General features: G+C 43.2%; 1 protein-coding gene across 2 annotated transcripts in view; it reads left to right on the plus strand.

Annotated features, from left to right (window-relative positions):
- Pcsk5 (proprotein convertase subtilisin/kexin type 5) overlaps positions 1 to 25823 on the plus strand; it is a 409270-nt gene that overhangs the window by 238875 nt on the left and 144572 nt on the right. For both annotated transcript variants that reach the window (XM_057777813.1, XM_057777814.1), the window contains exons 11-13: positions 13039 to 13156; positions 14269 to 14457; positions 24158 to 24294. In XM_057777813.1, coding sequence (XP_057633796.1) covers positions 13039 to 13156; positions 14269 to 14457; positions 24158 to 24294 — 444 coding nt within the window. The remainder of the gene's footprint in view (positions 1 to 13038; positions 13157 to 14268; positions 14458 to 24157; positions 24295 to 25823) is intronic.

Genomic DNA, 25823 nt, shown 5'->3' on the forward strand with positions numbered 1-25823 from the left:
ACCTTCCCATATTAGCCTCTGTCCTTTTTTATTGGATGTGTCTGTGTAAGTACACATGCACACGGACATGCATCTTCTACAACACATGTGTAGAGGTCAGAAAACAGCTTGCGAAGCCTGTTCTTTCCACCATGTGGGTTCCAGGGATGAAGTCAAGTGGGGATTGAAGTCAGGTGGTCAGGCTTGGAGGAAATCCTTGTTACCCACTGAGCTATCCTGCCAGCCCCGTCCCCACTACTTTATAGCTACAGAACTCCTATATCCTGATCTTCTCATTGTTTTTTGCTGCTATCTCCCATCTGAGATCTTGTTTTCATTTTATATTTTCAACGACTTTGGGTTGATGATTCTAGATAAATGATTAACCTCCTTGTTCGTGCTTTCTGCTTTACATGTGATTTCTTGGATATTGAGACATGGTAAACAGACTCCAAAGTGTTTAAGAGAAAAAAAAAACCTAATGGTGCTGATGAGTTAATTCAACCCCATGAATCAGAAGCGTAAATAAATATGATGACAAGGAAGGAGATTCTGAGAGCTTTAAGATCGCAAGAATTCTAAAAACCAAAGCTTATCATAAATGGCGCCTTGACTTGTTAGATCACACAAGTGCTTCCTGCTGTTTGTGTTTTCTCAGCACTGTACTGGGAGAAACAGCTTTGGGAAAGCTGCATCTCGGGCAAAGGAAGAAAAGGGGCCAGGAGTGTGATGAAAAGGCAGGTGTGATATGATAAGGAAAACAATTTCAAGAAATCTGAGAGCAAAGCTACTTTAATCATAAAGTGGGGACTTCTCTTTTGATTTGAAGTACATTTGTGAGCCACCAGAGTGAGTTGGGTAATAGCAATGACTTCAAAGCAAGCTGGTTCAAGATACTAATCTGATGTCATTTTTATTTCCTGAGTTACTGGTATGAATTCATTGGTTCTATGAAATGTCCTACACAATGACATGTACATAGCAAATGGGCAAGTTCCCTGGCAGTGACTGTTTTCCATTATCTTAGTAAGTGGTTATGTACTGTTGACCTCAAGACTTCTGACATTCGGAAAAAAAACAAACTGTCGTCTTCTGTTAATGTCCTTCAAGATGAGGACAGTCACAGATTTGGGATATATAACAATCTCTGCCAGGCTTGCTTGTTGTTTCTTAAAGGATATTTTTTGAAATGGATTTTTAATAAGCCCACACACAGTAAAGGACATGGAAAAAAGATTGCTTTTATAAAAATGGCAGGCCAGAAAATGGGCTTCGAGACAGTCTCACAGATTTCCTTTGGCCAACGTCTTTTTAGTTCTCGCTGCTCTGAAGCATAGCCTTCAGAAGTTGCTTAACGTCTGCTGTCTGAATTTCTTTCTTAACATACAGATGTAGCCTTTGGGTTCATCGTGTGATTTTTGCAAATATTTAAGAAAATAGGTCATTTCAATTCTCATCTAGAGTTGGTATAAAATTGCTAGGCAGATATACTAATAAGAAATTTAGAGTTTATAATGACCCTGGATTCTACTCATACGTGTGTGTGTGTGTGTGCACATATGTTTTGAAACCCTCATAGACTGCAGTGTACCTGCTTTCTTAATATAGCAGTTTTGTCTAGAAGTTGTTTGTTTCCATTTTGTCCTTTGAGTTACCTTCAGATCCCAGGCTTCGTGTCCAAGTTTGTCCCACACTCTAATGATACGTACCCTAGAAGCCTAAAATACTCACCGTGTTCCAGGCACATATCACTTGACATTACAGGACATAAATAAATATCACAAATATCCTATGAATATTTGATAGGGCTTCCCTATTGGTCAAGCAGGTTGTATACATGCAAAAGGAAGTCAGGCTGAGTGGTTGAGTAGGAACTGAAACCTGGCCTGGAGTCCACTCCCCAAGCCATTAGAGTGAGAAATATTTATGTATTCATAATGTCACTCTGTAATGTCACTCGTACTAGCCTTCCCTTTGCTTCTGTCTTGACTTTCTCAGAACCTACTCATCAATAGAGTAATCAATCCACTGTTGCTAACTTAGAGCTAGTTCACCACTGCTTCTATCACTAGTTCTCAACACGATTTGAAGAAAAAATCTCCAATTTATTACTATTCTCCCCCTGTTTTGTATACATTTACACTTTTATACTGCCAAAATGAAATCAAGACTTCATTAACTTAAATACTAATTATTTCATTTGGGGTCCAGTAGAACCACATTCCTGCTTAGGTAGAGTCCTCAGAAACGGCACCATGAGCAGCCTCAAGAAGGTGGAGAAGGAGATAAAGGGCTCTGTTGGAGGCTTTTAGTGATGGCATCAAGCTGTCTCGAGCTGATCTTCCCGCCTGATCATCTTTTCTACAGATGATCAAACTATCAAACTCAGAACTCTAAGTATGGAAGGAAGACGAGTGAAGGAAAATGCTATGGCTGAAGTCCCTGTGTGCCTGTGTTTGCTCTGGGATCCGTGTCCCTGGCACATGCTGCATGCACCACTTACATGTGGCCCATCAGGGTTAAGAGCTGTAACTTGCTGTGTCCACACTATGACAGGTGTCTGGGTATTCTTACTGATTCAGGGTTCAGAAGATGACCAAGAGGCAGAGGAGCCCTACGGAGTTTCTTTTCAAAATGATTCCATAGCTGATCTTTTTTTTTGGCATTAGAGAAATTGATATTGGTGCATATGTCTTTAACACAGAGCAGATCCCAAGTCGCGAAGGTATCCTGAAGATTAGTCTTCTGCCAGTTTTATGCCTGACTTCCTAAGGCTACTTCAGCTAGCTGGCAGGATGGAGTAGCATGCCAGGCAATCACACTGCAGAATCCATGTGGATACATCTGCTGTGAAATAAACAGTTCCAGACTTCTGTTTCCCTTCGAATCTTAATTCAGTCTCTTTACACGTGTTCACATCTTGCTAGCCCATGGCATTTCAAAGCCTTTAAACTTCCATCACACAACCCTGTAATGGCTACAACAGACTTCATTTTATAGGGTTACACCACAAGAGATGCTATGCCTTGAATTTCCCGTTATCCTCGAAAGAGCCAAAAGGAGGAATATCCTGGCGGTTCACAAGTGGGAAATTGCTTCTTAGTTCTCCGTGTCCATCTCGCATATGTGCATGCCTGCTTAGACCTAATGAAAAAAAGAAAGCCTGTCCCAAGTATGATTATAAAATAAAGTCTCTTTTCCAGATGAACCTCTTCAAATGCGGGGGAAATCCCCTGTAGAAGTGACTGAAAAAGGTCATTTCTCAGCAAGAACTGGGGAAAGCATGGCGGGCCAGATGTTAGACTACTTTCCAACCCTCGCCTATTTCTTTTTCTGTGTGTGATATTTTAACTCATTTTGAAGAAAAGAGCAGTTTCTATGCAGTTCACTCAATTATCTGAATAACTTAGCTGGAAAAATTATTGTGTGTTCATAAGCAAAATAATCAGTATGTGTAGAAGAAGTCCTAAAGACTTAACTGTAGGGCCCACGCCTTTACACATGTTCTTTTAATATCCATGAAAATTGGTTTCTTCTGCAAAATATGAACAACATATCCTGTTAATAGGATTGTTAAGATTTTATTAGTTGGCACACAATAAAATACATATGTTTTAATTTTTCCCTCTCATTTACAAGTTCATCTGTGTATGGGTGTTTTTCCTATATGTATGTCTGTTCACCATGTGAATGTCTGGTGCCCTCAGAGGCCGAAAGAGGACATCAAATATTCTGGGACTGGAGTTACTGACAGTTGGAAGTTAGCATGTGGGTGCTGGAGACTGAACCAATGTCCTCTGCAAAAGCAGCCAGTGATCTTAAATGTTTGAACCACCTCTCCAGCCCTGGGTGCAATATTTTTAAGAATCATATTTGATGCATAAAATTCTTCAACTTTCAAGGCAGTGTAATAACTGAGTACAATTCCTGAGTCACTTTCGTACATTGCCATAATGGTTTTGTTTGTTTGTTTGACCTCAACTCAGGCAAGCTCTGACTCTATCCTGATAACTTGTAGAATTGCCATCATAAGTAATGTGCATCTAAAGAAGGAATCATCTAGGCTTGAAGTGGGTGAAATAACACACACACACACACAGACACTCATGCACACACTAATTCATAAAACCTTACAGTGGTTTTGTAGAGAAGAATCATCAGTATTCCGGATAGCACACACCCAAAGATACTGGCACTGTATTCTGTGTTGCCCACTCTAATGCAATTTGGGCATGAGAGAAGGGGTCCTGAGGAATCATACTCATATTCTGAGGTGGCAAAGCCTATTTAACCAGGCTAACCCCAAAGAAGTGGCCACCATCTAAGCAGCACTAGAGAACCTTTCAGAAACACAAATCGGGGTGGTGGGGTGCCCGGGCACTAACGTGTATGTGTATGTGTGTGTGTGTGTGTGTCTGTGTCGTCTGTGTGTCTGTGTCTGTGTGTCTCTGTGTGTGTGTGTGTCCTCTCCAAGTGTGTGTTGTCCTACAGTTTGATGTGGAACTTGCTCCAAACACCTGATCCTTGTCAGTTGTCTGTCAGCTTACAGTCTCACTCGGGCTCTGCCAACCGGACCCTGGCGCTCTGTTACAAATGTCACCTTCCTCTTCCTGAAAGAGAAGTGCTGCGGTTGCACGGCTGCCTTAGTTCTGTCCTTCCTAACACAACTAGAATGTTCCAGTAGTCTGAACAAACTGCCACTTCACTCTGACTCCCTATAGGCCCGTGTCTGTTCCCTGCTCTCTGCATAGGCATGGTGTCCTGCTGACCATAGTCTCCTGTCTTCCTCAGGCTACTGCTCTTGCCAGACTGCCCATCTCCTTGCTTTGTATGAAGCAAAGGTAGCTTTATCATTTACTTCTCTCTATCTCCTTCAACCACAGACAATCCCGAGAGCCCTGAGAACTCCCACTCCCGTTCTTCCTGGCTCTCCCTCCCATCCCAAGCCCCCTGATCTTCTTCCTCTTGTTTCTACTCCACTGTTTTTGGTTTTATTTCCCAACTGGACTTTGTTTTGTTTCCCACTCTATTACAAGGAGTAACCTTAAACCTGAAAACCTGTTGAGGGAAAGGAATGTTCCTGAGAAATCCACCACAGGAGGTGAGCTAGCTTTCCTCCTAGTGAGCTGACAGTCCCAGCTGTGGGCTGTGAATTCTTCCAGGGAGTGAGGCAGAGGGTCTATGAGTGGATGGGATAACCAAATCTCAGCACTTTTGCTACCGAGGGAAATGTCACTGTATCAGTTACTCAGCTCTCACAGCGGGAAGACACAAGTCTGGGAGCCAGACAGGCAAAGCAAAGCTTTCCTTTAGCCTTGGATCACAGGCCCTTGGAGTACCTTTTTAATCTTGTTCTCATCATTGTCTAGAGACAATCCTATTTTCCTACAAATAAGCAAAACTATCATCCAGATAGGTCCTATGCTGTTCTGAGCCTCCTCAAGATAGCAAAACAGTTTCCCTACCTCTGCTTAAATTATTTCAGCACCTTAGAGAAATCATTTGCTAATCACAACCATGTTGGGAACAAATAAATGAGAACTAAGCAGAAAAAAATAATAATAATTTGACTTTTCACCCTTTGTATTTGGAGAATTCTGCAAGTTAAACAAACAATAAATGTATATTCCTATATATGTGTCTATAATAAACTGTATGGATGTGTACATACACACATATGCATTATGTGTAGAAGAGAGGCCAGAATGTTTTCTAAACTCTCACTATTCATCTCTATAATGATGGAACTCCATACAGCTGCTGAGCAAGCCGATCCTAAGGGGAACTTTGAAGGGCAGCCCCAACAGACAGCCAAGTATCTGGAAACCTTCCACATACAAGCTGTCAGTAGCACTAGTGACGGCTGGCATGTTTAGATCCAGTTGGAGTTGTTACTAGAGCCTGAGATTCTATGAAAAACAAGGGAAAAACAAACACGAACCGTGCAGCAGAGCACAGGTGCCGGCTGCTCTGTTGTCCTGCCCCCGCTGGAGCCTGCGCTTTGTACCATGCAGCATAAAAAGGTGTTAAAACTGTGCTTCTCCTTCCCTAAGAAACTCTTGAGACTTTCACATGGGATCTGTGCTAGAGACCTTGAGGGGAGTCAGAGAAGGAGAGGAGACAAGGAACTCAGCAGTGATGCTGAAAGCATCTGTCCCAGATGCTCAACTGTGGCACTCCAACATCAGGACCATGAAGAGCATCGGTCACCACCTTCTTACTCTCAAAACTTACATATGATATTTTCATATTCCACTGCTCATTTTTTGCTTGAAAAGAGCAGTAGTTAGATACTGACATTGTGTACCTGGGACCTGGTCGCCTAAGACAGTGCCCCAGCCCATTTTAGTTGCAGTCCTCCTCCCCTCCCTGACATTTGGCACTATCTGGTTAATGGGTATAAGAAGTGTTCCATAGTGGGGGACAGCTCTTCAGAGAAGGAGGTGTACATGGAGAATCCAAGAGCCCAAAGGGGCTAGGACTACAACCACTCCAGGTAGTTCTTTGATCTTTGGTTCAGATTTCTATCCATTCCAAAGTCAAGCACCCTCTCTGTGATTTCCTTACAGGTAAATTGATTGATGGTAGACAGCATCCGACAGTCTTAGGCGACCTTCATTTCTCCCATTGTGGGGTCCTTCCCATTGTTTCCTGTGGTGCTTCCATTCAGCCCATCCCTGCTAACCACTCCTCTCCAAGCCACCGATTCTGGTGGTTCTGGTTTCATTACTGTGCCAAAGAGCTTCATGTCTACCTCATTGATTACTTAATCAGGAGGTACAGTCGTGGCACCTGCATCTATCCAAAGCCTCCACATCTATCAAAGCACAAGCGGTTTTATACTTAGTAGACCTCATGACTACACATCTTAGCAGCATCAGTAGAGAGCTTACTACACACCAGGCAATGAAATGACAACTTCCTTTACAACCATTGTCTCTTTGGATGATTTCTCACTCTTTTGAAATACTTTTGTACTTGCATTAATTATACATTTTGAATCTTTAATTGCTTCTCCTGATGTCTTAACATTGTTGCCCCACCTCACGGTTGACTGAGAACACAAATCATTTTCTGTTTCTTTTGTGCTCTCCCTGTTCAAGGTAATGTCAGATAGACAGTAGATTTCCACAACCCTTCTAAGTGGTATGATAACTCACTGGGTCAATTATGAACTTCTGCAGGCTCAGTACACCTTACCCTTGAGACTGGAAGTGTTTGGATTGGGGAATCTTTGCATATATGTAATGCATGGGGAGAAGGGCCAAGTGTAAACAGGAAGTTAGTTTATGTTTTCTGGAAACCTGACACATGACTCAAATGTAATCATACACAGACAGCATCATAGTGCCCCTGCATTTTGACACTTGCATGAGATCAAATTGGGAATTTCCCACAAACCCAATGTCTCTTCTATAAAGTTCAGATTTTGGAGCTGAAGTCCATATTTGGGATTTTGGGGTTAAGGACATTTATTTTGTGTTGGTGAAGTACACCAATCAATCAGCACTGCAGACAGTCAGATACTTGAGCCCATTTGTCAGCCCTGTTCTACACATCAGTGATGATGTTCCACACAGCAAGCACAGTCTTGCTTCATGTTGCTAAATGATGCCTGGTGAGAGACAGGTCTGCATCACCCTTCCATGACAGCTCTTGGTCGGTCCAAGAATGGTGATGCATTCCCCAGGACACAGAACTTTTGATTTTCAAAGTCAAGATAGAAGCCGGCATGGTGGTGCATGTCTTGAATCCTAGCATTTGGAAGGCAGAGGCAGTTCAAACCTCTGAGTTTGAGGCCACTCTGGTCTACAGAGCAAGTATCAGGACAGCCAGAGCTAAACAGAGAAATGCTGTCTCAGAAGTAAATAAAAAAATGAAGGAATGAATGAAACGTAGGCATATGTGGACACTTAGTCTCTTCAGAGCCCTGTCTGGAGAGAGTCCTCTCTAGTTTCACTGGAAACTGTCCGCTGGACCTTTCTGTTAGATTTCAAAGGCATTTATGATAAATGCTGCTCACTCTATTTGCACTCCCCGTCAATCACAGGTAAATGATCAGATTTCTTCCAAGCTCATATTTGGAATGCCTGTGTGTTGGATGTTTGCTCTGTGTATGTGTGTGTGTGCGTGCGCGCACACGCGCACGTGTTAGCACTGGATACCATCAAGCATTTTGCACATCTGACAGCTGGTAGAGAAAGGCCCTTAGTCACTTCAGAAAGCTCAAAAACTTACCAAAAAACTGCTCGCAAAAAAAAAAAAAAAAAAAAAAATTGTTCCTCTTGTGCTCAGAAACATCATTTCTTTTTCTTCCCTGCTGAACTGCCTAACTTTCTTTGAGGTCTGCTTTTGTAGACCGCTGTCTAAAGCCATTGCTTAAATTAGCAGAATCTGCTTTCCGCTCACATGATCGCTTACTTGTGCGCTCAGTGATTAGCTTCTCTCAGCACTTCTGGTCCCATCAGAAAATGGAAATACACCTGCCAGAGAGAATTATCAATCTTCCTGACTTCTCTTGTCCATCTGACCATGCGAAGCCAGTAAGCCTTTAGATAACTTTGAATTAAAACTCATTATGCTTACAGAACAGGACAGTGCCACTTCTTGTGAGCTGAGCTGCTTGCAAGAGGCTTTCTTATGAGGTCTCCATTGCTGCCTCCCACATACAAAGACAGAAATGGACGCACAGTCCAAAGGGATGTGTGCAAGTGATGCGAGTTGTTCAGCCCCTGTCTCCCCCGCATGCTGAAGTGGAGCTGGCCCTTCCTCGCTCTACCAAGAAATGCATTTGTTCTCGGGTATCTACTTAGGCAGCTTTGCTTCAAGATTGTCAAGGACTTTTCTGCACATGCCTTATTCCCTCAGTCAGTTTAGAATTATTTTTTGAATATTAACTATTGCTGTGTTGGGAGTGGATCTTTGCTAGCCCTGCTCTTAGGCATGGAAGTTTGTGGTTGAGATTCCTAATTGTATCCATCTCAATAATACCCTGGTTACAAACGTTTTGTATATCGCACAGACGAATTCTCCTTGATCTGGTGAAATTACTTTCAGGCATACATTTTGTTGAGTTGGGCACGAGATATATGCTAAATAAGTGTCCCTTAGCAATAGAATAGCCCTGCCACAGCCAGCTGTGTGTACGATGCCACCACAGGCAATTCATAAACTGTATACATTGACTCTTAAGTAAAATTCCGAAGTTATTGATGACTTCAAAAAAGTCAGAGGGGAAGAACCAAACTTCTTCATTCCTATCACAGTTTTCTAATAAAGACACCACGCCTCTGGTGAATACATGACTTTATGCCTGCTCTGCTCCTCCAGCCTCTAAGTGTTTACCTAGACCAGACACCCTGTAGCCAGCTGGAGACCGCACCCTGCAGTTCTGAGGCTCATCAGCGGGGATAGGCAGGCAAACCAACTCTCAGTGGTAGAAAAACAAAATCAGTATTTTTGCATGTGAGGTGATCTTTTGAGTGTGAAATTCTTACATTATATTTTTAAAAAAAAAAATCATTGTTGCTTCCAAGCTACGCAGTGTTATTATTTTCCCCTCCTGACAGCACATTTGGAAACAGTTTATCTGTCTAATGCATTCACTGTGTAATTATCCCCTCATCAGTATTTACCAACAAACCAGATAACGGCCTAGCGAGCTACATGGAGTTGATGCATTGCCAACAAGGAAACTTAACAGATAGAATAATGGACATCATATTTTTCTTCAGCTGTGTCCCACTTCTATAGACAGATTCACAATTCTGAGTATTTCCAAATATTAAAAATCTCCATTACTAACTCAACAATTTTGTCTATCCAAGTTTTCACGTTTATTAACTCTAGTCTAATGTTTTCTTCTGTTAAAATATGGCTCCTCAGCCTTCTTGCTTTACGTCAGGTTTGAGTGCTTCATGAATAGATGATGGCCCTAGAAGGTAGGAATGGAATTGGAGTAGGAAACCAATGTTTAGCCTTCACAGTGACCTGAGGTGCTTTCCTACTTAGCCCAAGAGGCTGCTAACATGAGTGAAGTGGTGGTGGTATTTGATGACCCTTTTTGTTAAGCTCTGTTGTAATGGATGTTAGCTGGCAGGTTATGGGGTGGGAGGATAGATACACAGGAACAGAGTCAATGGAGCTGAACTAGGCTCAGTGGTCTTGTCTAGAGATGCTTCAAGGGCTGAAGTGACCTTCCAGAGCCTTTGCTCTCCCCGGCATCCTCCCCTTCAGACCCTCAACACACCAATCAAGTCTTCAACCTTATTACTGAACTGAAGTGAAATGATAGTTGTGCTAGTTTAAAACCAGCAGATTGGGGGGATACTAGGCTAAACTTAGGGGGAAAAGCACTGTTGAATATGTGTAATAAAATGATATTGGGCTTGTGGATGATGGTTACAGAAGGGAGAATTCACTAAAGACTTCCATCACTTCATTTCCTTGACTTTCTTTTAGAGTCCTTTCCAAAAAAAAAAAAAAAAAAACTTGTTGATGAGCCTGCAGTAATAATTGTCCATATTTATGGGAAGAGTGTAGCATTTTAATACGTGAATATGAGTATGAATCAAATCAAGATAATTTAGATCCTTCTGTCTCCTTATCATCCTTTTGTTTGGAGAGCCTGGCTGCCCTCCCCCTTATAAAACACATTATAGGTTAGTGTAAACTGTAATCCCTGACTGAGGACTAGAATACTAGAATTTTAAGTTCTCCTGTTAGCTCTTTACCTCCCCTTCTCCACCCTCCCTGCCCTCATTCTTCACATGCATTCCCACGTGGTATTTCTCTCATGTTCAATATTCCTCTTTCTGTTTTTAATTACATTATGTAACTGAAGCAAAATATCAGAATTATTCATAGACCAGTTTTGTTGAGGTTACTAATGACTTCGTTTACTTGTAAGGTTTCCCCAGTATACTTAAGATATTTTGCAATGAACTTAGCTTTTTTTTTTTTTTGCGATCACACTGCCTTTTTCCTTTCTCATTTTAATTGTTTCGATAGGAATATGCTATATGTCTTCCCCCAGTCCCCTTCCTTCTTACCTTCTCCCCTTCCACCTTCCCCCTGCCATCCACTCTCCCAATTTACTCAGGAGCTGAACTTACTTTTTAATTAAGAAAAACATTTTAAGAAAAAACATAAATAATAAAGGTTGCAAAGCTATATATATTAGAATTTCCTATATGTATCCTTGCCATAGAAAAGTAAATTTATTTATATATTTTCAGTATGGCCTATCTAGCTCAGCACCTCATAACAAAATAATGTATAGGTTTTCTCACCTGGGACATAAATCCTACTCAATGAACCAGGAAAGGATCCATCATAATTTCCTTAAACAAGAAAATTATGGGAAATATATTTTCTTTTGCTTGTTAAATATTATACAATTATCAAACAGCGTGAGCCAAACTGTACTGTGTTCTAGTACGATTTTTCTTTTTCACATGCTCTAATTTCCAAAGTTCCCGTGAACCCTGTAAAGGAGTATCAAGCCACTTCCTCCATCAAACATTTTATAATGAAGCTGGAGTACAAGGACACATGACTGATGAGTCAATTATCAGTTCAGTTAGTGACACAGCTTTAAAGCTGTCTGCCTTGTGCGGTGTCTGTCACACAGAAACCCCAGGGGATGGAGGAGGGACAAGAGGGGTCCAGGGATGGAGGAGGGGCGGAGTGATGAGCAAAAGAGCAGATGGGCTCACAATTTATAGGACTACAAAGAAGATTGATGGACAGCATTGGTTGAATTTCAGTAAATCTATTGACTTTTTAATTGATCTGATAATACTTTAGGAAGTATATGAACCAGCTAGGTGTTTGGGAGCTCAGAGTAGACGGGGTTTCATTCAAAGGAGGAATTAGGACAGGTAGAACAAGGGATTTATATGGGAAAAATCAGTAAGGCTGAAAGTCCAAGATTTCCCCAGATACTGGAACAGAGGACTTCCCTGGAGCAAAGGATCAGTGGGAAGGTTGCTTTCACACTTGCACAGCCTGGTATCCTAGAGAAATATGAATATTAAACAACCCATAGAGATGGGCAGCTATGGGATTTTTGCATAAAACAGTTAATGCAATAATTAAAAAATGTTTTAGGAAAATCAGTTATAAGTTTAACTCTGTGTTGACTATAAAGATATAAATGTGGATATAATATATCTTATACCTTACAATGTAAGATATAATAATAAGAATCTTATATATGTAAGATATAATAAGATTTTGAGTATTCAGCGTGGATCTCAGAGTATTTTTAGAAGGAACTGAATATGTAGGTTTTGTTGTACCATCAGTAAAATAATTCTGTATTTGATTTTTTTGGAGAAGCTGCATCAAATGTGGGTCTAGATCAGCTCATAGTTTAATTGAAAATTAATGGAGGCTTTGAAGACAAGAAGCTGGTATAAAAGTCTAGAAGCTTCCAAATATTTTATGCATATAATTGAGTGCATTTTTATATGCTAAAAGAAAGATAATAATTCATGCCTTTGGGGGTATTTAACCTAATTACTAGATATGTCAGAAAATTGCTATTTCTCGCATGTGAGCTCTACTTACACTGAGAAATTGTGTACATGATCACTTTCCTTTAAATCTATTAGTAATTTTATCTCATAAAATCAATAATGTCATCATTTTTAATACAAATGGTTATCAGTAGGATCTTGCATCGAAATGGTATGGGTTGGAATACAGCTCAACCGCTGACTCACTGGTCTCCTTGGGCAAGTGCCTCTCTGTGCCTCTGTTTCTCCATCCACGAGTGATGGCATCTTCGGATTGTTGAGAGGACTAAATATAAAATGTAGACTAGGTCTGCCATATGGGAACACATCATAAATGACTGTCGTATTGCTAGTAATATTGCAGAATCGATGAACGATTATGTTGTGATTATTTGGTTTGCTTTTCAAGTCCTGTTGGAAAGATAGTCAGGACAGCCTCAGGTTATGTCTGGGGTCTCTGTTGAATGGCACAGTGAGTCAGTGTGGGTAGCGGTTGATCTGGCCACAGTAAAGCTGACCTGCCTCTTGCCTTCCCCAGTGAGCCATCTCTATGGATTTGGACTGATGGATGCAGAAGCCATGGTGATGGAAGCCGAGAAGTGGACAACTGTTCCTCAGCAGCACGTGTGTGTGGAAAGCACGGACCGGCAAATCAAGTAATGCTTGCTGCCTGCCAGCAGCTTGACAATGCCCAGAACGAGGCCAGTGCAAGTGCTGTTGAACATGGAAGCCAGATGCTTCTGTAGTTTCTTGTGAGGTTATAAAATCGAGATAGAATGTTCTATCCAGCCATCCTTCCAGGGGAAGCCCTGTATTAGTGGGCTGTCCTACATTTCCTGCTTGTCAGTGTCCTTGATTGATGGAGCAAGAATTCTTCAGGTGTTTCTGTTCCTCAAACTCACCCACATAGTTCTCTGGAGAGTCTTGTAAAATAGATAGCGAATGCTATTGTACATCCCTCAGAGCTGTGGGGGCTCATTCTCCAGTGTGAGCTGCACGCACTCGGTGCCTTTGCAGTACCCGACGCTATGTGAAGTCACTGCCAGGTGCTTGATCCAAAGAACAGCATTCATCTCAGGGGCCTTTCTGGAGTTCTTGGTTTTATCCTCAGAAGCCTCTGAAGGAAAACTTTGTGAACTATATTTCTGGTTGGTGATGAACATACAGCCTTGTAATCCTATGTTAGTAGAACTATGTTAGTAAGCACTGAAAATGGGACAAAGTTATGGTTTGGTTTGGTTTGGGTTTAAATTTTTCCTCATTCACCTCTTTATTTTTTTAAAAAAAAATATTTATTTATTTATTTATTTATTTATTTATTATGTATACAATATTCTGTCTGTATGTATGCCTGCAGGCCAGAAGAGGGCACCAGACCCCATTATAGATGGTTGTGAGCCACCATGTGGTTGCTGGGAATTGAACTCAGGACCTTTGGAAGAGCAGGCAATGCTCTTAACCACTGAGCCATCTCTCCAGCCCCCCTCATTCACCTCTTTCATGGCACAGAGTGAGAAAGCAAAAATAAAGGGGAGGGGAAAGTTAATGAGTATTTATTTACCCAGCACATACTACAGACAAAAGACCTTTGGCTCCCCATCACTTGCATCCTTTAAATGGCCCAGTCGTTTGGGTGGCTGGCAGTGTTGTCCCTTAATATCCAGTGAGCAGCTGCTGCCTGTGTCGTACTCTCATTTCAAGCCTCCAGGCCCACCCACCTTATTTCTGCCACGTGTTTTGTTCATGCCCTGCCTTTCTCTCCTGCCAGGACCATTCGCCCCAACAGTGCTGTGCGCTCCATCTACAAAGCCTCGGGCTGCTCAGATAATCCCAACCATCATGTCAACTACCTGGAGCACGTGGTTGTGCGCATTACCATCACGCACCCTCGGAGGGGAGACCTGGCCATCTACCTGACCTCACCCTCGGGAACCAGATCACAGCTTTTGGCCAACAGGTACCTTCAGGGCCTCTGCTTCCCAGGGTGGTGACTGCAGCTATGCTTGCTGTTCCTCTAGGTAAACAGATATCATTGCTCTGTATTCTCATCCTGGGAACCAATCGAGTGGCCCCCTTGGATGCCATTCTCTCTCAGTAGTGTGGGAAGCTCCCCAGCGTCCATAGGCAGGGAAGGGTGGCATCTATAGTTGGGTGCTGAAAGGGTGCTGCAGAAGAGGCGAAGGCCGTTTGTTCTTTGTTCTAGAAAGGACTTGCAGAGCACTGAGATGCAGCCCTATTACATGTCTAAGGACATTTTACACAAATGAGCCTCATTCACTGTGAAACAGAGAAGGGGAAAGCGACAGGAACATTTGCAGATGAGGGTAAATGGGAACGTGGACTCTCAGATCAAGTACACTCCATTTCTGTGCTTGGATGTCCTGTGTTCTTCTCATAAAACCCACCTTCCTTCTGGCCATGGGGACCCCTCCCCAGGGGAGGGGCACTTAATACTTTAACAATGAAATCAAGCTTTGCCAAAGCCGGTATGTGCAGATGTGCGTGGAAGAGATGTGAGGATTCCGCTGCATTAGACCCTGAGGCGCTCCCTCTGTGCCCTCCCCCTGCTGTGGACAAAGGGCCTCAGCTGCTGCCTACAAGCTAATTGCCCTACCTGCTTCAGCCCAGCGAACAGTACATGATTAATGGAGGCCTCCACAGCTGTTGTTACCAAAGCCAGGGCAGGCCTCGCTTGCTTGTTTTTTTTTCCCTTTCTCTCTTTTCTATGTCATTATTCATCTGAGTTTAACTTGAAAGAGTATCCTGGTGAACACTGGGAAGCTCAAAGGGGCTTCACCTATGCATACCTCTTAGGTCCTAAGTTCCTCCTTGCCTTGCAGAAAGCCAGCCTCTCTGCTGTTGCTGCTTGCTGGGAAAACCCAGCCTCCTTTCCTGGTTCCTACTGCCCTTGGCCATCTATTATTGACATCCCACAACATGACCTCCCCCGAGGACACCCACCAGCTGATGGGCTGTGGATGCCATCCCGGGCATCTGGTGGCCTGCAGGGTCGCTGGCTTCAGGGCACACATGTGTTCCTCCACGTCTGCTGGGCTGTTTGCAGAGTGCCGAGTGCAAGAGCACTCTAGAACTTGCATCCCTGACCTACACTCAGAAGGTTCAGGTCTGTGGCAGTGTCATGAAGCATCATGAGTTGTTCTCTACATATCGCCTTCTGAGTCCTGAGGACATGCTCCATCAGAAGGCAGGAGCAGCCTGGAGAGAGCTGGAGTCACTGAGAAACAGAAACGTTGTGATGAGATGCAATCGTCTCCAGCTCCCCCTAAACTCTTCTGAGTAGCAGGCCCTTTAAATGTGAAATAGTGCTCCTGGCCCCAAAGCCACCCATGGCACCTCTGTACTTCTCCCTGGGAATATCCCTCAGAGCTAGGCAGCTAAAGAAGGATGGTTTCTTCTGCCATTCTCTCCACCTGACACAGTCCAAGGACTCCATTTTATTACAGGAAATCACTCCTCACTGTCTCTTAGTTTCTGACTTTTGGCTGGGAGACCTTGCGACCTATCTACTTGGCCCAAATTCAGAGCAGAGTCCCAGCATAGACTGCAAAGAACAGAGTGGGGGGAAAGGGAACAGGCACATAAAGGGGTAGAGAGGAGTGGAGAAAAGCCCCGCTGTGCTCCTGGTGTCCTTCATGTTGGTCTCCAAGACAATTCTCTGCCTCAAGGAAGAGGTGACTCTGTCAGGATTTGGAAGGCATCTGTGTGCCCACGATTATTCCTGAGAAGAGTGAGTCGTGGCCACCCAGACATCCAGCCTGTGTTTTGAATGTGACGAACCTTAGCAGAGCGTGGTAGTACCTACCTTTAACACCAACTCTAGCGAGGCTGAGAACAGAGAATTGTGAGTTCAAAGCCAGCCTTGACTGCATAGCAAGGACTTGTCTCAAAAAATAATTAATTAATTAAAATAGAGAAGCAAAATGGAGCATTCTAAGCAAGGATTACAATTAAAAAGTAGGAATTATAATTTTGAAGCAAAGTTCCTCTAGCCAGGCCCTTCGAGGTCACCTGTACTCCTCGGGTGGCAGAGGTTTTCCATCTCATCCGTGCTCACCCTGCCTGCTTACTAACCTGGCTGCCATTGTGGAAAACTCTCCATGGTTTTTTGGTCTTGTTTTTGTTTGTTTGGTTGTTTTCAATTTGGTTTTGTTTTGTTTCGTTTTCTTTTGTTTTTTTTTTTTTTGAGATAGGCTCTCACTGTGTAGCCCTGGCTGGCCTGAAAGTGTTTACGTAGAACCAGGCAAGCCTTGAACTCACAGATCCACTACCTGTCCCTCCAGAGTGCTCAGATTAAAGGCAAATGAGCCACTGTGCTCAGCTTGCCTCAGGATTTTGAAGCAGTCCCTCCACCCAGGTTTTCCTCACAGCCCACTACAGAAGCCAAAGTGCTGCTAGCAGCTTAGACCCTAGGGCCTCTCTCCAGGTCATGGTCCTGTGAGCCTCCCCACAGACTCTCAATTCACTGAGGAATTTCTTCCCAGTCACTTAGCCATTGACCACTGTGGTTCCTGGACAGTTTGGTGTCCGCAAAGCCCTCGCTGTACAGTTACATCTGTGTGGGCTGTCAGGAGCCCCTCAGTGCCTCCCTGACCCCACTGATGGGCAGCTCCTGTGGTGAACAGCTGTTGGGAGAATGGTTCACCCAAGCAGCTGCAGGTGCCCAGTGCTGGAAGGCATTCAGCCGCACGCAGAACTCCAGGCCAGTCTGAGCTTTGGGCCCCATTAGCCCAGCAAGCGGGCTCCCCTGGCAAGCCACCACTGGTGATTTCGTAGATTGGAGCCACGGGTCAGCAGAACTGTCTTGGGGTGGGCAAATGGCCGTGTCTTAACCTCTTCTTCTCCTGCCATCCCTGCCTCTTGGCCACTATCCCCTGCCTACTCAAAAGCCAAACTGACTTCAGAGCACATGGCTTACTCCAAACAGAATCTGGAAGGTTGAAGGGAAGCTGGCGGTTCTTGGACCTTTTGAAAACTCTTAGATGAGAGCACTATTGTGGTATATTATTTGTGTTTTAATAGATAAAGCATGCCTGAAGATCAGAGGGCAAAGTAGCCGTACTAGTCAGCCATACAGGCAGGGAGTGGTGGCATACTCCTTTAATCCCAAAATTTGGGAGACAGAGGCCGACAGATTTCTGTTAGTTCAAGGCCAGCCTGGGCTACACAAGATTGAATCTGTCTAAAAGAGAAACAAAGTTCACACAAAGGTGACCCCAGCACTTGGGATCACATACCTTTAATCCCAGCACGAGGGAGGTGGAGGCAGGAGTGATATGGCTGGGCGGAGAGAGGAATATAAGGGGGGAAGAGACAGGAACTCAGTGGAATGTACAGTGTGGGTGTGGGGTGTGGAGTTTTCTGGATTTGTGGTAACAGGATCTCGCCCATTTTCTGTCTGAGGTAGAGGTAAGAGCAAGTGGCTGGCTGCTTTGCTTTTCTGATCTTCAGGTTGAACCCCAATATCTGTCTCTGGATTTTTATTATTTGAGCTACAGAGCACTTTCAAATACTGTGTACAATACTGTGTACAGAGTTTCTGAACAGAACCTTGTCTCACCAAATTCTTCCATCAACTAGACATGTTAGAATTATGGACAGCTCCTCTCCAGACATCCCCTCCCATCAAACTGCATTTTAGACTTAGCTTAATTTGCTGGCTCTTTGTTCCAGTTTTTGGCCTCAAAATGAAAGCTGAAACTTTGCCTCCCTTCCTAAATTTGATTATGGAAACGTATCTCTGCTTCTAATTAGAGTCTCAAGGAGAGAGAAGTTACATTTTGCAGCCTGCAGAACCCAATGATTGTGTATAAAATGTAGTAATTAAACTTTGAACATTTTTGTCACTGTCCTCCCTAAATGTTCAATGGGAAACTGGTGACAGTGGTAGACATCATGGCGTATAAATGTATTTGTGGCCCACAGTAAAACACTACTTCTGCAATGATCCTGTTACCTTCACTCAGAGCAAGACAGAGCGGGCTTTCCCTTGATCCCACTGATGTCTGTGTTTGAATCTCGAGAAGTAAGTTTCCTCATGAAATAGATGCATTACTCTCTGCCTCCCAAGCTCGGTGCAAGTGTTGAATAAGTATGTCCTTAACTGGGGCCTAGCTTGGAAGCATTTAACAAGCGGTACCCTACTCAGACAGTGCTTCTCCAGACACCCAGCCAGGGCCTTATCCAACACTGATGCCTGAGCCCTGCTCACAGGGCTGATTCTGTGGTTTAAGGGTGAGGTCTAAGAAGCCCTATTTCTAATAAGCTAGCTGAGATTAGATCCGCCTATCAGTAGACCACCCCTCAACCCCAGTTTAAAAGATCACCCAGATTTTCTTGGTTTTGTGTTACAAAATAGCTTAAATGTGGTATCATTCCGATGCTGCGCAAGTAATTTGCAAAGGCATTTACAATGCAAAACAGACTCCTGAAGAAGAACCATGTACTCTCTAATGGAGTCAGTCTTCTGCAAGAGGAGGCACTTCATATACCCAGATACCCACCAAAGGGGGTATGTGTAGGGGCTAATGAAGGACTTCATAATATGCTTGTTGGAACTTGACATTTTAGGGGGATAGTTCCGTTTAGATATTCAGAACCTCTCTAACACTAATACAAAAACAGTTCCTTTTAAAAAGACATTATTTTGACAATTTTTAATTGTGTGTGTGTGTGTGTGTGTATATATATATATGTATGTATGTATGTATGTATGTATGTATGTATATGTGTGTAAGGTGCCCATAGAAGTCAGAGGTGTTAGAGCCCCTGGAGCTGGAGTTACAAGTGATTGTAAGCCACCCAACATGGGTGCTGGCACCTAACTCAGGTCCTTTCGGACTGCCAAACCAGCTCTCCCGCCCCCAAAACATTTCTTAAACATTTTCAGTAAGAAAAAGAAGGAAGCAAATAACATGTTTTAAATATCAATATCATAAACAATCTGATATACTTGAGCGTGGTGAGAACTTGGAGCTGTCAATAAGCCTCTACCCCAAACTGTGACAAAGCACTTACAAAGTAAAAGAGGAAAGAAAGCCCTTCCAAGAACACAGGCTGATGTTGAACTGTAATGATAAATACTGTTTGAATAGTAGATGGTGATTCTGAAATTAGGACCACTTTCAGTCTTAGAAATAATTATAATGCACGGTTTCCAGTACCCATAAAATGCCTTGTTATTTGGCTGCCACACCTTCTTGGAAGCTTGTTGTAGCTGTGATATATTGACTAGACTCTTAAATGAAAGGAGGGGGGAAAAATCTCTTGCTAATTATATGAGTTATTTCCTGATGTGCTACACATAATGGCAGACTCTTCTAGCGGGCTTCATCCAAAGTAATTAGTTTGAAAACCACTCACCAGCATAGGCTGGGCACCATCTTAATAAGTGGGTGTAATTTGTGCCAGTTGCACCTCTCATTTCACTGAGCCCACAATTAGGAAGTCAATCATGACAGAGCTGACTTCTCTGGGCTATGGCAGAAGCGGATCTGGACATAGTAATAATCTGCTCTGGCTTTTAGCACACCACCTCTGTTGTTACCATCTTATATACACTGCTAATGTTGGAGTGTCATCTGTGTCTGCTGGTGGCACAGCACAGGTATGCAAAGTGGGCATTAGACTTCTGGGGTGGCCAGGAAAAAAACCCTCGATTAGAATCTCTTTAACGGGGTTTTGCAGCTGAATATTTATTTTATAGACAAAATACACTCCCTGCAATGCCAAGCTAGTCTACAAGCTGCATTCACTTTTCCTACTAAAAAAGAAAGAAATGCAGTTTTAATTACAATGCTAATGCTAAAAGACAAAAATTATCCAAATGTTGAGTCAAAACCAGAATATATCCCATTTAAACTACTGCTGCTTAGGAAGGCCAAGGTAAGATTGATGTACATGCCCAGTTAGCTGACGCAGAAATCTTTGTCTGTCTCATTCCCCACCAGCTCTTGGCAGAATGTCAACGTGTGTCTAGCTGCCTTTTCATTCCTTGACTTTTAGATTCACATGAAATTAATGAACATCACAAATCTGTAAAATGGAGAGGCCAGGAAAATGCCTGACCATATATGCCCAGACAAAGCAAATACACATCTCAACTTTGAAACAGTTGTCTGAAGGTGATATTACAAGTATCTCTACTTGGCATTAATTCTTTGTTCCAAATGGGATCTGAAAATGATCAGCAGCAAGGGACTGATTTCAAGAAAGGATCACAAGGAAGGAACACAGTGCCTGCCAATTCAGCCAACCAGGAACTGACCCCTAAACAATTAAAAGTTGACTGAGGTTTTGGAAGCAAGACAGTGGCCTCAAATCTCCTTTGCAAGTTTTGATCTGCGGCTGTGAGCCCAATGTCCTGTCTAAACTGTTTGAACCTTGCTTTCAAGTTCCTTCTTGGAGGAATAGTCTGTGACAACTTGCCTATGGTGCACAGTAAACTCCATGGATTAATTAGAGTTCAAGTTAGGGCTGCAACATAGAAGAAAGGAGTCGTTCTAACTATATTTCCCTCCCAATATTCCCCGATAGCATCTGAGACAGCTTCTGGTCCCTGCTTCCAAGCTGGTCCCTTTTGATAACTTACAAACATCCTCCTTTTAAGAGTGCAAAACGCCTGGTGGTAGTGACACATACCTTTAATCTCAACACAGGCAGATCTCTGTGAGTCTGGGGCCAGCCTGGTCCACAAGATCTAGCTCCAGGACATGTAGAACTGTTACACAGAGAAATCCTGTCTCAAAAGATCAAACCAGAGTGTAAGTCAATCACATAATGACCCGAGAAGTTCTTGGTGATGTCTAGTTTTAAGCCATAAACTCGTGAGAGGAACCCTGTTGTTCAGCGAATTGTGGAATCACTTCATCCTCCTTGTTCTAGTGAGGGACAATTACTGTGGGGAGGTGCTCCTGTTTAGAAGATACCAGTAAAGAAAAAAGGCACAGGATGTCATGTGGGTCCTGTTTAGGGGCTATCAACTCTCTGTTCAGAAAGTTAAACCAGGTAACATACAGTGACTGAGACAAGACAGGATGAGAGGCCTTCGCAGGAAGATTGGGTTTATTGCCAGCCATTCACTGCACCAGTAACGAAGCATATTTGCATATTCCCAAAAGCTAAGCTATCCTCCAGAAGAGGCTCCATTGACTTCGGTTTCCTTCCGGCTCTCTGAAATCACTTATTGACCATGGGACAGCTGAAGAGCACCACTTGGTTGCCCCTTTCTTTCTTACAAAGGCACAGGAGCACGTGGGTGGTGATTTTACTGCCCGTTGATTTTTCTAGGAAATATTGCTAAGTCAGCCACTTACCTACCCACACAATCCAAATGCATGCCTCTGAGCCCTGCAGCTTTAGGAAACAGCTACCACTTTGGAGGGAATCCCAAACATATTGACAATGTTTCTTTTCCTAAATCGGGTTTCTAACAATAGTCTTTAAGGAGATGGGAGCAGTTCTCTCTGGTTTTCTGGAAATACACATTTTCTCCCAGGGAAGATCTGCATAGAAGGCCGCATGGCTACCTGTTTACTCGAAGAGCCAGGTGACTCGAAGAGCCAGCCAAATGGCAGAAGTGACCTGTAACCTGAGACAGTGTAACCAGAGACATGTCCCTTCCCTTTTGCCTCTGTGACGCTCGGGTTTTTTTTTTTTTTTTTTTTTTTTTTTTTTTTTTTTTTTTTTTTTTTTTTGGTACACATAATTTTGAAGTACTAAAAGAAAATATGTCCATAGCCCAATTTTTCAAATTTCCAGCATGTGTTCCATCTTCTCAAAATCTTTGTAATCTTTTGGACTTCTTTGTTATCTGGCTATATAAATGACATGTCTATTTTTTTTTTTCTCTGTGCAGCCCTGGCTGTCCTGGAACTTATTCTGTAGGCCAAGCTGACCTTGAACTCAGAGATCCACCTGCTTCTATCTCCCAAGTGCTGGAATTAAAGCCATCACCACCTGGCATGACATGCCTATTTTTGATGTGCTCACTTATACATTAGCTCTTAATACCTCTTGATTCTTCGTAAAGATTCCATTAAATTTATTGCTCTACGTGCTTTGTATCCTCCACATGACACCACAGGAAACATCTCTCTAATTCTCTCAAATAGAAGAAATATTTCAGATAAGGGGATATAAAACTTATACAAATTAGAAGCTCCAGAAGAGAAGGATCCCAACTGGGATTCCAGATGAAACTCTAGCTCAAATGAAATTAATAAGCAGAAACTTTGCTTTTTTGTTATTGTTCGTTGGTTAGTTTATTATTTTTGAGACAGGGTCTCACTAGGACTCCTAGAGCTCACTGGCCTTGAACTCATGGAGATCTGCCTGCCTTGGCCTTCTAAGTATAAAAATCTTAACTTTTATAAGAAAAACTCTATGAGTTTTGACAAATCTTTATTGCTGCATGACTGCACACCACTGCTTCCGAAACCTCTCACTCGCAAGCATCCTCCCCTGCTTCTTGCATTGTCTTCTCCCAGGTACCCAAGAACTGTTTCTTACAGTTCTTGCCCCTTCTAGGATGTGTATGGCCTGGGTCATATAGCACATAGTCTTTGCATCTGGCTTTTTGTGTGTCAAATGGTGTTTAGGAAATTCATATGAGCATGTCATACTTTGCTTATTGACCAGTTTATGGGGGCTTCAAAGAGGGCTCAGAAGCTCAGACCATGTGCTCTCCAGTCATGAGGACCAGAATTAGGATCCAGCACCCATGTATCAAGCCAGTTATTCCAGCAATGCCTATACCCCAGCTCCAAGGTAGGTGGAGACAGAAAGATCACTGGGCTTTCTGGTTTCCAGCCTAGCTGAGAAAACTTCAAACCCTGACTCAGGAGGGTGCCTTCCTCAAAAGTAACAGGCAGAGAGTGGTGGAAGCTAGCTAGTGCCAACTTCTGGCCTCACAACACACAAATGTGGTGCAAACACACAGACACAAATGAATAAATAAATCTACCAGTCGGTGGTCATTGAAATTAACTTGATTTTTAGTTAATTTTATATATATGTTTATGTGTGAGTTTATGTGTCCCAAATGCAGACAGGTATCTTTAGAGGCCAAATAAGGACATCAGATCCCCTGGAACTGGAGTTACAGACATAGGGTGCTAGAAACCTAACCTGGGTCGCCTTTACAGGTTTTGACAGTTACAAGCATGATGTGGAGGGGTTTTTTTATGCTTACGTTTTCAGTTCAGGTGGATTAATATCTAGAAAAGAAATGGCTGGGGTCATTTGTGTAGAGTGCTCTTTGAACTTCATTGGAACTCTGGAGCTGCTTTCCAGAGTCTGGGTGCCATTTGTCATTCCCACCCCCAGTATGGGAGACTCTGGTTGCTCTGCACACTCAGCACTTCGCTATCAGTCTTGTGGACAGAGTCTTAACCCAGACTTCTGTTCCCTCAATGGCTGGCTAGCCCTTCCAGTTTGCTACATGGCTAGACCCTGGCCTGCCTCTTTGTTGTGGAACTGTGTTGCTCTCTATGGGTTGGCCATTGGTGATACCCGAGATGAAGACAGTTAGTATATGACCACGGATGCTGATAAATACCAACGACTGATCATGCTTTTGGCTCTCCCCTCAGCATATTTTTGATTAATGCACACACCAAAAAATGTTATGGTTTTTTCAGGCTTTTTGATCATTCCATGGAAGGGTTTAAGAACTGGGAGTTCATGACCATTCATTGCTGGGGAGAACGGGCTGCTGGTGACTGGATCCTTGAAGTTTATGATACTCCATCTCAGCTGAGGAATTTCAAGACTCCAGGTGAGACATCATTTCAAATCCATCCGTGTTGTAGAAGGAAATGGTGGACTACATTTGAGCCAAAGACTGTTCCCCACTTGCGCTACCAGATTGGTTTGGTCATAACAACAGTTTGACACTGTTACCTCGTAAAGAAAAAAGGGTCTTTTACCTCACAGTTCTGGAGGCTCATTTAGCAGCCTACTCGCTCCAGAACTAATCCACCCCTTCAGGATTCACTCACTCTAAGAGACCACCATTAATGTATCCATGGAGCTGAAGCCCCATAGCCTAACTACCTTCCAGTAGACCCCACCTCTTAAAGGTTTGACTCCCCCAACCATGCTGTGTATAGAACAGGCCTTCAGCACATAAACCCGTGAGGGATGTGTCACAACCATGCCCTGACAGAACTCCAGGAGCGGCGTCACCATTCTGTGTGTGAGTCATTTCATGCACACGTTGGATTATCTGTGCATCTTCCAGTCTTCAAGTCCTCAACAAAATGGGATAATTTAATAGCATAGAGCAAAGAGCAAACATTTTGGTATCAAGGAAACACAAATCCTGCAGCACCTACATCTGACCCTCTTTTCTGTAGATTGTAAAAAGCTAAGCTTGTTCGCCTACAATGCTGTAAATTTCATTATAGGCACATTAATTCACAAGAAAAGAAAACCCTTTTAATTGTACAGTCTGGAGATTACCATACGGGATCCTTTCCAGCCCTCTAAGATTCTATAGCTGCAGGTCAGTTGACCCCCTTCATGCCAGTGTGTGTATTCATCATATAATAAAGGGATGCACAGACAGGGGGAGCGTGAATTGCCCACGATAGGACACTGGCAGTATCTGACTCAGAAATGAGTCAAGTTGCTAGTAAGCATGCAGCTCCCCACCCGTCCATAGTCCCCTCTTCAGCTGTCGGTATTGCCTTCCCTGGTGCTCTGTCCATTTGCAGAAGGGTCATACCTGAGAGACACTTCAGGACTTACAGCTATGTTCTGACTAAGAACATGACCACTGAGATATTCCATGACTGTAACTCACATATAGTGAGCTGCAGAAAGCAGAGGAGCTCAGGAGAAGTTGGGGCAAAGCTCAGGGTCACCCCCGCTTTGCCTGCCTGTCAAGGAAGTGGGAGACATTCATTTGGACCATTATGGTTTGAGTATCTTGACCCTCAACTGTTCCATGTATACAGCTCTATACTGCCACGTAGGATCTAAGGCCCTATAAATAGGGAGACCGAACCCTATGGTGCATCCAGGAGGAGGCTTGAGAGATGGCTTAGCAGTTAAGAGTGCCACTGTACAATCATAAGGACCTAAGCTCAGATCCCAGCACACACCTAACAAGCTGGGTATCCTGGCACCTGTAACCCCAGGAACAAGCCTGTAGTCCCAACTCTGAGAAAGAGCAGAGACAAGAAGTCATCAAATAAATCACCCACACCCGGTGGCATTCTCTTCTCCCCAGTGCTTATGCATGCTGCTTAAAATTCTGACACCAGCAGCCTTCAGCTTGTGAAAAGTACGGCAATTAACAAA

Source organism: Chionomys nivalis, chromosome 8 (assembly GCF_950005125.1).
Source record: "Chionomys nivalis chromosome 8, mChiNiv1.1, whole genome shotgun sequence".
Classification (NCBI taxonomy): Eukaryota; Metazoa; Chordata; class Mammalia; order Rodentia; family Cricetidae; genus Chionomys; species Chionomys nivalis.